This window comes from Cottoperca gobio, chromosome 20, assembly GCF_900634415.1.
Source record: "Cottoperca gobio chromosome 20, fCotGob3.1, whole genome shotgun sequence".
NCBI lineage: Eukaryota > Metazoa > Chordata > Actinopteri > Perciformes > Bovichtidae > Cottoperca > Cottoperca gobio.
The window spans coordinates 8,298,169-8,313,125 of record NC_041374.1 but is presented as its reverse complement, the minus strand read 5'-3'; the positions used below and the strand labels follow the sequence as shown (position 1 = coordinate 8,313,125).

The following is a 14,957-nucleotide window of genomic DNA, read 5'->3' as shown; positions in this document are numbered from 1 at the left end:
TTTCTCTGTCTCACTACATATACAACACAGGACTGATGACACCATGACAGGAGAGAGGAAACGTTACCTTCAGGAACATTACACATTTCTCTGTCTCACTACATATACAACACAGGACTGATGACACCATGACAGGAGAGAGGAAACGTTACCTTCAGGAACATTACACATCTCTCTGTCTCACTACATATACAACACAGGACTGATGACACCATGACAGGAAGAGAGGAAACGTTACCTTCAGGGACATTACACATCTCTCTGTCTCACTACATATACAACACATGACTGATGACACCATGACAGGAGAGAGAGGAAACGTTACCTTCAGGAACATTACACATGTCTCTGTCTCACTACATATACAACACAGGACTGATGACACCATGACAGGAGAGAGAGGAAACGTTACCTTCAGGGACATTACACATCTCTCTGTCTCACTACATATACAACACATGACTGATGACACCATGACAGGAGAGAGGAAACGTTATCTTCAGGGACATTACACATTTCTCTGTCTCACTACATATACAACACAGGACTGATGACACCATGACAGGAGAGAGAGGAAACGTTCCCTTCAGGGACATTACACATTTCTCTGTCTCACTACATATACAACACAGGACTGATGACACCATGACAGGAGAGAGAGGAAACGTTACCTTCAGGGACATTACACATTTCTCTGTCTCACTACATATACAAAAGGGAGAGTGTTTTCACACAATATACATTTAAACAGGATGTTGGAAATAGGACTTTAATAATTGTGTGGATAGCATTAGATCAGCAGGTGATGTCATGATTTGAGTCGAGACCATTTGAGTTGCCATGACGTGCCTGTGTCTCTATTAGTTCCTGTTTTTTTATTATTTTATTGTTCTGCCCTGCATTTGCTCTGATGGAGAGAAAGTGACATCAGAGCTTTATCTGCCTGGTAATAGTAATGTACTTACAGTTGGACCACATGACTTCTGAGAGTCCGGCGCAGAGGGCATTCTGCATCATGTCAACCAACTCGTATGGACACTGTCCTCAGGCGGACATGAAGGGCATGTTTGTCCTTGTTATGATGAACCGAGGATGACAGCATGCAGGCGGAGCTCGGTGTGTTCGGGGCTCTCAGCAGAGATGATCCACATACAGTTTGGTCCATAAATATTTGGACATTGACACAACTTTCATCATTTTGGCTCTGTACACGACCACAATGGACTTGAAATTAAACAATCAATATGTGCTTTAAGTGCAGACTTTCAGCTTTAATGGTGGAGGAATTACAACATCTTTTATACGTGGTATCCCCTTTTTAAGGGACCAAAAGTAGTTGGACAATTGACTGTTCAGCTGTTCCATGGCCAGGTGTGTGTTATTTCCTCGTTCATTTACAAGGAGCAGATAAAAGGTCTAGAGTTCATTTCAAGTGTGGTATTTGCTTTTGGAATGTGTTGAGGTCAACTCTCAATATGAAGTCTAAAGAGCTGTCAGTATCAGTGAAGCAAGCCATCATTAGGCTGAACCATCAAAACAAACCCATCAGAGAAATAACAAAAACATTAGGTGAGGCCAAATCAACTCTTTGGTACATTCTTAAAAAGAAAGAACGCACTGGTGAGCTCAGCAACAACAAAAGACCTGTAAGACCACAGAAGACGACTGTGGTGGGTGACAGAAGAATCCTTCTCCTGGTGAAGAGAAACCCCTTCACAACAGTTGGCCAGATCAAGAACCCTCTCCAGGAGGTACAGTGGGTGTATCTGTGTCAAAGTCAACAATCAAGAGAAGACTTCACCAGAGTAAATACAGAGGGTTCACCACACCATGTAAACCATTGGTGAGCCTCAAAAACAGGAAGAGCAGATTACTAAAATGCATCTAAAAAAGCCTGTAAAGTTCTGGATCAGCATCCTGTGGACAGATGAGACAAAGATCAACTTGTAGAATGATGGGAAGAGAAGAGTATGGAGAAGGGAAGGAACTGCTCATGATCCAGAGCACACCACCTCATCAGTGAAGCAATGTGGTGGTAGTGTTATGGCGTGGGCATGTATATGGGCATGTATGGCTGCCAATGGAACTGGTTCCCTTGTATTTATTGATGATGTGACTGCTGACAAAAGCAGCAGGATGAACTCTGAAGTGTTTCTGGCAATATTATCTGCTCATATTCAGCCAAATGCTTCAGAACTCATTGGACGGCGCTTCACAGTGCAGATGGACAATGACCCAAAGCGTACTGCGAAAGCAACCAAAGAGTTTTTTTTAAAGCAAAGAAGTGGAATGTTCTGCAATGGCCAAGTCAGTCACCTGACCTGAATCCAATTGAGCATGCATTTCACTTGCTGAAGACAAAACTGAAGGGAAACTGCCCAAAGAACAAGCAGGAAGTGAAGACCGCTGCAGTAGAGGCCTGGCAGAGCATCACCAGGGACCAAACCCAGCGTCTGGTGATGTCTATGGGTTCCAGACTTCAGGCGGTCATTGACTGCAAAGGATTTGCAACCAAATATTAAAAGTGACAATTTGATTTATGATTATGTTACTTTGTCCAATTACTTTTGGTTCCTTAAGAAGGGGATACCACGTATAAAATGTGTTGTAGTTCCTCCACCATTCATCTGATTTGGATGTAAATACCCTCAAATTTAAACATATTGTTTGTTTAATTTCAAGTCCATTGTGGTCGTGTACAGAGCCAACATGATGAACATTGTGTCAATGTCCAAATATTTATGGACCAAACTGTACGTGTGCAGCTGAACTTGCTGAAAGCGTCACAGGGTTTCAGGGTTTGTCTTGTTTGTTCCTGCAGTGTTGCATGAAGCAGGGAAACTTCTCCAGATGTAACACGGTTGGATGCACAAGTGTTTGTGTTTCAGAGAGTTTTAAAGGTGGTGTTAACTTTTACTCCACCTACGGTTATTATGACGGCTTTATTTGGGTTACAGAAGCAGCTTTCCAGGAATGATTCTTCTCCCTTGAGCTCAGTGTGTGTGTGTGTGTGTGTGTGTGCGTGTGTGCGTGTGTGTGTGTGTGAGAGCCCAATGAAGAGACTGATTGTGTGTTAATGTCATGCTCTGTCCCGTCCTGCATCCTCAGACCTCCCCAAGGCCGCCCTGAGGATCCTCAGCAACATGACCTTCCTGTTCGTCAGCCTGTCCTACACAGCGGAGTGCGCCATCGTCACCGCCTTCATCACCTTCATCCCCAAGTTTATTGAGTCACAGTTTGGGATCCCCGCCTCCAATGCCAGCATCTACACCGGTAAGTGTCTTTGTTGTTAGCTGTGGGAAAGAAATCTTCTAAATGTGTGACTTTAAAATCAACAATCCTGAGAAGAAATTGTGTTTTAGTTTCCTATAAATAATATAATATTTATAGCCTATAAATCATGTTGTTGGTAATTGAACACTGAAAGGTCCCTGCAGTAATTTAGAAAACAACATTATTTACTTTACGGTTATAAGGAAGTAAATGTAGTGTATTGTGCAGCTTCAGATTCAAGCCTGCAGGGAAAATATTTAAATACATATACTTTCAAATACTTACAGTGAAAAACATTTTGTTTCTTTCTTTGTGTTTATTCTGGACAAGATCAACGTATTAACATGACATTAATACATCATTGTATCAATGTAGTTCTCACCTCGCCACGTGCACACGATGACTCAGTCAGCGCTATGAGTCATCGCTGAGCTTCATTCAGTGATGAGCTTCCATTACATCCTCTGACTGTAACACACACACACACACACACACACACACACACACACACACACACACCCCTCTGCCACACATGTAGCATGTATAAATCCTTCACTTATTGTACTAATACACAACAAATCAGGAATATTACATCAAGTAACAAGGTATTAATATTGCATCCAAATATTCTGGTGGCAAACATATGATCATCTGTAGACACACACACACACACACACACACACGTCAATACCATTACCTCATCTCATCTGCCTGTTGCCAAGATACAAGGGGTAAGGACACACGGGCGGTGCGGTTGCCATGGCTACTGAAACGATGCCAAGCTGCTGGGATGTGATGATGGTTGGCGAGGAGGAGCGGGCACGCCTGCGTCCTCACACACACAGATGGTTTGAGGATTGTGAGGGTTTATAATAATGACCGTGAGATCAGAGTGTGGCGCCCGATCAGGGCTGTGAAAGATAAATGATGAAGTGGAGGGAGGGGGGAGGGGAGGGGAGGGGGGGGGAGTAATAAAACGCATAATTTACAAGATTAAAAACTTAAATATTCTCTGAGACTAAAGTCGTACATTTACGAGAAAAGAAAATCAGAATTCTTTAGCTTTTTTCTAGAAAGCACACGGCTTCACTTCACAAAGCAATAAGGAAATCCTCATGAATCACCTGATCATCAGAAGCATCCGCACTTTGAACATAGATAGACGGTTCTACCTGGAATCACAAGAGAGACACTAATGTTATATGCAGGTGATGTAAAGTGATACTCGGCTCCATCAGTGTTTTACTGACTGCAGGATCCGAAGTGACGGAACATCGTGTTTCACTTCATAAAGCTTTTATTCTGTTCTTGTTGTTGTTGCCGGGTGGATCTCCTTTGTTGGGGGAAAACTCTGCAACGGAAATTATGCAATTTATGTTTCCGGCAGCACAAGAAACTAATAATAATAATAATAATAATTAGGAATAATTAACCATCTGGAATAAATAGCTTCTGTCTTCTGTAGAAGCACACAACACGTAGAATCCAGACATGTGGAAATAAGATGAATGGAAATCTTGCAAATGACTTCCTGGATGAGTCTGTAGCGCCGAAGAGCCGCCACCGCTACGTGCTCATTAGATGTTGCTACAGAAACAGCCCCCCATGCTAATGTTGCTGCTTTCTTTACTTTGGTGCCTCACTTATTCAAACACACACTTTCCATTCTTATTATTTCTCTTATGTCTTCTGCAACTCTTTAGTCTTCTGTCTCTGCTGTACGAGCTGCAGCGGAGCAAAGGTTTGTCGTGACATTTAAAATGACAGACAATCCAGATAAAATCCCTCATGCAGCATCGTGTGTGTTTTATGTCACTGATATGTCTGGTTTGGCCGTGCACATGTTTAATCCTGCAGACAGCACAAGGTTTAGCACGCACACATGCACTTACAGGATAATGTTGTGCCACAGCTGTCTGTTGCTCAGAGAGACACGCATGCATACAGAGAGGGAGACTCCAGAGGACAGAGACACCCCCCCCCCCCCGCGTTGGCTGATCCCTTATTGCTCGTTACCCGGCCGCGAGGGCCTGTGGTTGGGCTTGAAGGCGTCCATGTGCAGCCTCCCCTTTAACCAATGTGACACTTCCACCCGGTCCATCCTGCCAGCAGCCAGCGTTGCCTTTCTTCATGCTGTCAATCAGAGCAGCTCTAGTGGACGGAGAGCACACGCTCCGTGCTGCCAGTCGGACATGACTCACCGGCAGCCGCTGCAAAGATGATCCTTTTTATTTCTATTTGTTTCTTGGTTTAACGGGGAAGTCAGATGTCCAACAAGACTCCACACAATGTTTTAAACTCTGTGTGTGACGCATTATAGACGTTCTAATAATCTGCTCATTGCACAGTATGGTTATAAATATTCATAATGCTTTATAAGAATCATAGTGTGTTATATCTCCCATAATTGTTATAAATTATAATCACACTATAAGTTTTCTCTACGTGGTGGTTTGGGCGCTTTTAAGTCTTTAAATGTAAGAAGTCAGTGATTTACCAGCAGTTATGATCCTTGACCTTTTATAATGTTGATTGTTGTTGTAAAGCATTATAAACATGTATGAATGCTAACTATACAGTGCTATATGCAGGTTCTGATGCGTTATACGTATGTTTATAATATTACAGATCTAGAAAGTGATCAGATGCTTTTTGCACTTTTGTTTTTAAAACGTTCGATCTGCTTTATTTCTGTTCTGTTTGCAACACATGTGAAGTTTCCCCCCTGATGTCTCTCACAGGTCTGATCATCGTACCCAGTGCGGGGGTGGGCATCGTGCTGGGGGGCTACATCATCAAGAAGCTGAAGCTTGGAGCCAGAGAGTCGGCCAAGCTGGCCATGATCTGCAGCGGTGTGTCTCTGCTCTGCTTCTCCACACTCTTCATCGTGGGCTGCGATAGCATCAACTTAGGAGGCATCAACATACCGTACACCACCGGGTAAGAGATGATTATGATCTATAAAACACAAAGACATTATCTTTCAAATCTGCTAGTTATTCCCAAGGCAAGAGGAGGACGAGGGTGGACGGATATGATTGAGTGTTATCCTGCAGGGGCTTTAGATCTCATGCAAATGTCTGCTTTAGCTGGTTATACATTTGTTCTTGCTTATGTCTGCATCAGAGCGTGTATCTGACACTGTGCACAAACACAAACAATCAATACACATGCAACGTTTTTAAAAATCTGCCCTGCCCTCGCGCTCACGTCTGCATATGAAGATCCATCTGAAGTACACACACACTGGAGGAGGTGTGTGTGTGTGTGCTGCTGTCAGCGCTCCCGTCATCCTCATATGCTGTGGCATTGTGTTGGAGTGCAAGTGATTAATTAGCAACACTGGCATCTGCTCTCATGGCTCCGTTGAATCACGCTGTCACCTCTATTTCTGAAGCTGCTGCTCGACACGCACCATCAACACCATCAACACCATCAGCACCACCAGCAGCAGCAGCAGCATCACCCGACGTGTCAGCCCCTGCAGACAGAAGTACAGGGGACACGGGGGACACCAGTGACCTTGGATGATGCAGAAGACATGCAAACATATTCCATATCTATGGTGATAATATCATCACATCAGACTGTGCGAACTGTAGGACGTGCACCACAAGACTCGTATTAGATGGCAACATTTCATATCAAGGTCCTTGTACTAAGCGTTAGTTAAAAGGTCATAAGTCCTTATAGATGCTGATTAACATTATGTGTTCATAAGCACCATTAACAAGCTTATGAAACATTTATAAGCACTTTTAAGAAAGTTAAGCTTTATGAGTTTCATATAATTGTTTGAAAGATGTATTCTCTCCCAGTCAAAGCTTTACGAAGCCTTGTTGTTGCTTAAGGTTAAATCCTACTTCACATACTAAGATGTAACAAGTCACAGAAAGTGATGGTGTGGTAAGTAGAGGTGAAACTGCTAAACCTCTGAAATGTAACTTTCACACAACTTAGTTAATCATGATGATTATTTGTCTAATAGTCAGTGGCCCTTTAAAGCCCCAGCTGACCCGTTAATAAGTGTCGTCTTTGTTTAAGCCGGTGTTTATAGACGTGTGAGCCGGTCGGGGCTCCTCATTATGAACAGCACCGGTCACCAGTAGCACCCACATGAGGAATGTTCAGCCCCGCCCTTTGTGTCCCTCGTCTGGACTCACATGAGTCTAGACGCAGCTCTCCCTCGACGACTGGCTGGAGACACGACACACTCCAAAGGTCCTCAACCTCTCAGAGCCAAGAGCTTCATCAAGTCATGTAATGTTCTTGAATATGTGCATGTGCTTAACGAAAGCTGCTGTGTAGTCATGTGAACGTAAAGCTGTCAATGATCAGAATGTGATAAACCATCACAACTCTCCTGCTCACAGTCTGCAGCACTAAACGCTCTGAGACTCTGTGTTTGTGACACACAGCGACACAACATCTGGAGGCTTTAGTCCCAATAAAAGGGCGTGCAGGCAGTGCAGTGGGCCTGCGACTCCAGCAGGGCTGATGTCTTTTTCTTACGTGCACACACACACACACACACACACACTGTCTCTCCCTCGCTCGATGTCTGGAATGTGACACTGTTATGTCAGGACAAGCCCAAATGTGCTTCCCCTGAGGCGACCGATATAAAAAGGTCGTATCACTTTATCACTCACATGTTTTTAGGAAGTAGCATAAAATAATTAAATTGTGTCCCTGCTTAATTAAAATGCCTTCAGAGATCGTCAGTGTGTGTGTGTGTTCTGTGTGTGTGTTCTGTGTGTACTGTGTGTGTGTGTGTTACAGCGTGTGGCTCCGAGGCTGTTGTGTTGTTAGCGCCCAGAACAAACCCAGAACTCGCTTCACTGCTCAGAGTTTAGACGGAGCCACAGTCCTCGTCTGTTCCCACACTGCGAGTCACTTCCTCCCCCCACCTTTCTGTCCTTCTATCATCACACATATTTAACTCCCATCATTGAGAAACAACCACACGGAGGATGTTGCTCTCTTAACACACAGACATTTGATGGAATGTTCGGCCTCGTTCCCGAAAAAATAACATTCCCAAACAATGAAACTGCATTTTTTATATTTCACAGGGAAAGTATTTTGTCCCGGATTACTTTTGTTTTTGACACAATCACAAATATGTTTCTAACCAAAGTCTGTGAGTGTAGTTTAGTTTAACGTTTACCCATAGATATGATGGCTCCTCTTGTTCTTAACAAATGTTTTCTGTGTCCTTCCGTGCAGCCCGACCCTGACGATGACGCACAGGAACCTGACGGGCAGTTGCAACGTGAACTGTGGCTGCAGAATCCACGAGTACGCTCCGGTCTGCGGCTCGGACGGCATCACCTATTTCAACCCCTGCCTGGCTGGATGCACCACCGTGGGCAATGATAGCACCGGGGTGAGTGCACACAATATAGTACACACATACAAACACACACACAAGTCATAGTGAAGTCAGTTGTTGGGGTGGTGATGGCCTGATGGTCTAGTGGTGATGGCCTGGTGGTCTAGTGGTGATGGCCTGGTGGTCTGATGGCCTGGTGGTCTAGTGGTGATGGCCTGGTGGTCTGATGGCCTGGTGGTCTAGTGGTGATGGCCTGGTGGTCTAGTGGTGATGGTCTGGTGGTCTAGTGGTGATGGCCTGGTGGTCTAGTGGTGGTGGTCTAGTGGTGGTGGTCTAGTGGTGGTGGTCTAGTGGTGGTGGTCTAGTGGTGATGGCCTGGTGGTCTAGTGGTGGTGGTCTAGTGGTGATGGCCTGGTGGTCTAGTGGTGATGGCCTGATGGTGATGGCCTGATGGTCTAGTGGTGATGGCCTGGTGGTCTAGTGGTGATGGTCTGGAGGTCTAGTGGTGATGTCCTGATGGTGATGGCCTGGTGGTCTAGTGGTGATGGTCTGGAGGTCTAGTGGTGATGCTCTGGAGGTCTAGTGGTGATGCTCTGGTGGTCTAGTGGTGATGGCCTGGTGGTCTAGTGGTGATGGTCTGGAGGTCTAGTGGTGATGGTCTGGAGGTCTAGTGGTGATGTCCTGATGGTGATGGCCTGGTGGTCTAGTGGTGATGGTCTGGAGGTCTAGTGGTGATGCTCTGGAGGTCTAGTGGTGATGCTCTGGAGGTCTAGTGGTGATGGTACGGCTTCCAAATACAACACCAGATGATTGAGAGTTCAATACCAGGACTGCACAATCTCACCTTCTTAGTTTTCTTGTTCCAGAAACACTCGCCATGTAATAAATATTATTATCATTTATACATGAAGTAGAATAAAAAGCAGGGATGAAAATTATTTCAAGGAAAAGACACATGAATCATAATAAATACACACACATAATAAATACACACAGTCTCCTCCCTCAGCTCTGTTGTCGGACACTTCCTGCACTTTCAATGTCAGACAGGAAGTTATAACAGCGAGAGGAAAGGTCTGGATTGCATCACTGGAGCCACGCTGTCTGTCTCTGCATGTGTCTAAATGTATATTCAACTCTTCCCTTTAACTACAATATCACTCGAGGTCTCTTCAGATTCTTCAGATTAAATGTGTGATGTTGTTTGTGATGCAGATCAGGAACTACACGGACTGCGGCTGCGTGCAGAGCAGACAGGTCATCACGCCGTCCTCTGGCGGACAGGTCAACCAGCTCCAGCTGGTCATCGTTAAAACCTACCTGAACGAGAACGGATACGCCTTGTCGGGGAAGTGCGACCGCACGTGCAACACCCTGATCCCTTTCCTCATCTTCCTCTTCATCGTCACGCTCATCACCGCCTGCGCTCAGCCCTCCGCCATCATCGTCACCCTCAGGTGAGGCTCGGTGTCTCTGCTTAGAGAGTTTGAACTGAATAATTGGAATGTTTTTGATATTTGGATGCAGTGCGGTGAACATGTCTCCTTCCTCAGGTCTGTCGATGAACAGGAGAGACCTTTTGCTCTTGGGATGCAGTTTGTTCTGCTCAGAACACTTGGTAAGTTCCTGAACATGTTAGAACCACACACTCTATAATCTTTGGTCATGAAGAGTCTCTGTTGAAGGTTAAAAGGGTTTTTAGAAAGCAAAGTGTGTCATTTAGTGAAAGCAAAGTATTTGTAATGAATGTGTGTGTGTGTGTGTGTGTGTGTGTGTGTGTGTGTGTGTGTGTGTGTGATTATACAGGTAGTCATAACATCTGATGCAATCCTTTACCACAGCGCTGCAATGTACGTTACATTTATAAAGTTCTGCTGATTCAACTTTCAATTAATTTAATTAAAAGGCTGCAGGGGATTTAATTATTTTGAAAGGTGTTTCTTTTTTAGCAGTTGACATTTATTGTTCAGAAACACAGAACTGTGTTACTAATTAAAATACTTCAGAGAACAACAAACACAACGTCAACAACAACTTCTAATATTCTTAAAATCACAACAGAGTCTATTCTCTTATTTATTCTGCAAGTGAAGACGAGTCCAGAACGTAATACATTAATGCACAAACATTCACTGAGCACACAAGAAGGTGTTTCTGATATTTGGTCCATGTCCATGAGACTGTGTCTGATCTGCATGAAATGCTGCCACCCAGTGGTGGAACGATGGTGCTGCAGTACAGTCCACATTCAGGACATTCAAGTGTACACAGTGTTCTGTTTCCTGTCATAACTGTTCCTGCAGCAGGTACACATTACATGACTGCACCTTACTGTACACTGTGACATCATACAGTACACTGTGACATCATACTGTACACTGTGACATCATACTGTACACTGTGACATCATACAGTACACTGTGACATCATACTGTACACTGTGACATCATACTGTACACTGTGACATCATACTATACACTGTGACATCATACTGTGACATCATACTGTACACTGTGACATCATACTATACACTGTGACATCATACTGTACACTGTGACATCATACTGTGACATGTTTTTATTCCTCCCCTCCCTCAGCCTACATCCCTACGCCCATCTACTTCGGCGCTGTGATCGACACCACCTGCATGCTGTGGCAGCAGGACTGTGGCGTGCACGGCTCCTGCTGGGAGTACGACGTCACCTCCTTCCGCTTCGTGTACTTCGGCCTGGCCGCCAGCCTGAAGTTCATTGGCTTCATCTTCATCTTCCTCACCTGGTACTCCATCAAGCACAAGGAGGATCGAGACGAGCGCTGGCGCCAGCGTCTGCCTCCGCTGGGCACCGTCAGCGAGCTCATCTGCCATGTCGGGGGCCACAAGAGCCACGCTCGCACCCGCTCCTGCCCCGTGTTCATCCCGCCTCGGACCGACCCGCCCGCCGCCCTGCTGCTCAACCGCGGCCACAGCAGCCTTAGCTGCCCCGGCAACGACCTCAAAGCAATAACCCCGCCCATCCTGCTGCCGCATCACCACAGAGGCTCCGCCCACGTCTGAGAGCACGCCAGGCCTCCGCTACGGCGTCCATCGTGACACGTGCCTTTGTGTTTCTGCACCACGCAGTGTCGGCTTCACACCAACCAGCTGCTGCACAGCTGCAGGGCTCCAGCCCGCAGATCTAAAGGGCTGCTCTTGCTGTTCAGAAGGTCAGACCTCCACCTGACGCTCGGGACGATGTAAAGACATCACATGGTGCTCAAAGGCCGGGCGTTAACATCTCTGTACAGACGAGTCGTCATCAACACAGCCTCTAAAGCACAACACACCTGTACTATGCAAGATGTACAGCGTCTCCTTTATAACCCCGTGTTCTCTTGGAACCGATCAGCAACCTCTTAACAACCAACAAGTGTTTTTTAAATCCTCTTCTTTCCCTTCGTTTATCGTTACAGTGCCTCTCAGGCTGTCTCGGCCGGTCAGTATTGAAAGCTAGCAGCAGGTAAACGCTCGCTAAAGAAAAGTCAGGCGACGACCTTCTGTTGTCCTCAGCTCACGTGTTCACGAGCTCATCGCCTTCCAAGGCGTGTAGCTTAAAGACATGGTACAGTGTTTAACGACTTCTATGAAATCTATATTTCATCACTTCTAATTAAAAGGAGAAAGGTGTTTCATCTCTGACCATGTGCTGAAGCTACTGTATGTCCACATGTGATTGTAACTGGAGATTTCTTAACTCATTTGATCCACTTTTAAACAACTGAAAAGATTTCTGAAAAGATGCGTCATGTGATGCACTCAGATGTACATAGTAGTTTAGTATTCTTTTAAGGAAGTAATGCAGCGAGCATGTAACACCAGCAGGAGTAATCTGAGTTCAGCTCCTGGGTGTCCGGCGCCCTCTGGTGGACGCAGATGATTGTGTGAAGGCCAGTGAATGTTTGTCAGATCTACTGTGCGACGAAACTCTTGGTTAAAATGTTAATGAATAAATTGGATCACTGAACTGTAGCACTTAGTTTCCCAAAGATTGACCTTCTGCTGGTTGTGTGAATTACAGTTAAACAAACCTGGTTCAACTTCAGAGGAACATGTTTCACTAGAAGCAGTTTCTTTACTTCCCTTTGAAGAGAACAGGAAGTGTTCGTAGAGACGTGGAAACAATAAGTTTAGTTTAATATAAGCACATGTTTAGGGGAATATAAGAAAAGTAATGAAGTTATTGTATTTTACATTCTGAATCTGATGCAGTGAATACATTTTAAAACTTAACATTTTTGGCCAAGATTTGTGATATTCTGCTAGATAAAGAATCTAATTTTAGTATCGTGACTTAGTACCTCGAATTACATATTCATAAGTGATTGTGTAAATATTGACTGAGCAAATGAAGCGTATTATAAAGCTCACACATAGTTAGAAGCATATTTATGAACTAACCATGACATTGTAATTAAATAAGAAACAATAAGACTTAAATAAACGATGAGTCTGTTGGGACGGGGTGAGTTCATGTGTGGGGGGGGGGGGGACTCATTTAAAAGCTGAAGTTATGCTACCCAGAATGCCCTTCTCTCCGTCTGGAATGATTCTCCATCCTTCCTCCAGCGCTCCGTATTTATCAGTCGGCGGAGGATCTTTGATCAGGTCTCCTGCTTCACTGGATCCTCGCGTTTAAATTAAATATTTATTCTATTAACTTATAGCTGCTAATGAAATTCTGTCCTAAAAACAATACCAAATGAACACGTTTCAGTAAAAATGTTTAAATAGATTAACGTGCTACAGAAGCCCCGAGAGGAAAGAGAACTGATGTTTATGATTCAACAGGATAATCTTTATAAATCCACAAAGCACTGAATGCATCACTACTCCATACTGTGTAAGAAAGCTCTAACAGTCGTGTTTTAATCTGCCTCTCGACTATTAACTATATATACACACATGGAAACGGATCCAGAATCTTTTCTCACTTTCCTCAGAGCTTTAGTAAAATCCTGATCTTGATCTTTTGTTCAGTGCATTGATGGATCAGCTGTAAACATATTTACAGGGAAGGGGAGCGAATCATCAACACATGATTAGAGACGTGTGTAGTTCTGCTCTAACGTCTCAAGTGAACAGTAACTGGAGCTCTAACTGATGTTTGTGAACACTTGGTTTACAAAAGCCTTGAAAACTTGATATTTGTCATTAAAAAAAACTGAAAAAAACCGACTTGATTGATTTGTTGCAGCGCTTGTAGCGAGTCGAGTGGTGGGACAAGACTCACGGCAGAAACATCACGGAGAAGGTTGAAAAGGATTTATTTGTGAACGGCTTCCTGACAGCAGCTGTTGTAAGACTCACACAGTCGAGAGAGAACACACACTCACACACACACACACACACACTGTCGAGAGAGAACATACACTCACACACACAGTCGAGAGAACACACTGTCGAGAGAGAACACAGTCGAGAGAGAATACACACAGTCGAGAGAGAACACACACAGTCGAGAGAGAACACACAGTCGAGAGAGAACGCAGTCGAGAGAGAACGCAGTCGAGAGAACACACAGTCGAGAGAACACACAGTCGAGAGAGAACACAGTCGAGAGAGAACACACACACAGTCGAGAGAGAACACACAGTCGAACACACAGTCGAGAGAACACACACACAGTCGAGAGAGAACACACACACAGTCGAGAGAGAACACACACACAGTCGAGAGAGAACACACACACACAGTCGAGAGAGAACACAGTCGAGAGAGAACACACACAGTCGAGAGAGAACACAGTCGAGAGAGAACACACACAGTCGAGAGAGAACACACAGTCGAGAGAGAACACACACAGTCGAGAGAGAACACACACAGTCGAGAGAGAACACACACACAGTCGAGAGAGAACACACTGTCGAGAGAGAACACACACAGTCGAGAGAGAACACACTGTCGAGAGAGAACATACACAGTCGAACACACAGTCGAGAGAACACACACACAGTCGAGAGAGAACACACACACAGTCGAGAGAGAACACACAGTCGAGAGAGAACACACTGTCGAGAGAGAACACACACTGCACGACCAGATTCTAACGAGCTGCAGAAACAGGATTTTAATACAGATGAATGAACAAAGTTACACACAGAACATGTTCCTGCTGAACGCTTCAGTACATTAACTGAACCTTCTGATAATATTAATGCCAGGAGGCAAAAACAATCCTAAAAATATTCCCATTTGGCAAATTTAGAATAAAAACAAATATTTGTTAAAGTTGTGTAGTTATGTTGATTATGCAACTTTGAGAAACAAACCAGCAAGTCAGTAAAATAATATGTTTTTATTATTCTGGATTAA

General features: G+C 44.5%; 1 protein-coding gene across 2 annotated transcripts in view; it reads left to right on the top strand.

Moving 5' to 3' along the window:
* slco5a1 (solute carrier organic anion transporter family member 5A1) overlaps nt 1-13,809 on the top strand; it is a 36,983-nt gene extending 23,174 nt beyond the window's left edge. For both annotated transcript variants that reach the window (XM_029457928.1, XM_029457929.1), the window contains exons 5-10: nt 3,109-3,273; nt 6,015-6,213; nt 8,503-8,662; nt 9,824-10,065; nt 10,162-10,226; nt 11,206-13,809. In XM_029457928.1, the coding sequence (XP_029313788.1) occupies nt 3,109-3,273; nt 6,015-6,213; nt 8,503-8,662; nt 9,824-10,065; nt 10,162-10,226; nt 11,206-11,663 (1,289 nt within the window). In that variant the 3' untranslated portion in view covers nt 11,664-13,809. The remainder of the gene's footprint in view (nt 1-3,108; nt 3,274-6,014; nt 6,214-8,502; nt 8,663-9,823; nt 10,066-10,161; nt 10,227-11,205) is intronic.
* The last annotated feature ends 1,148 nt before the right edge of the window (nt 13,810-14,957 follow it).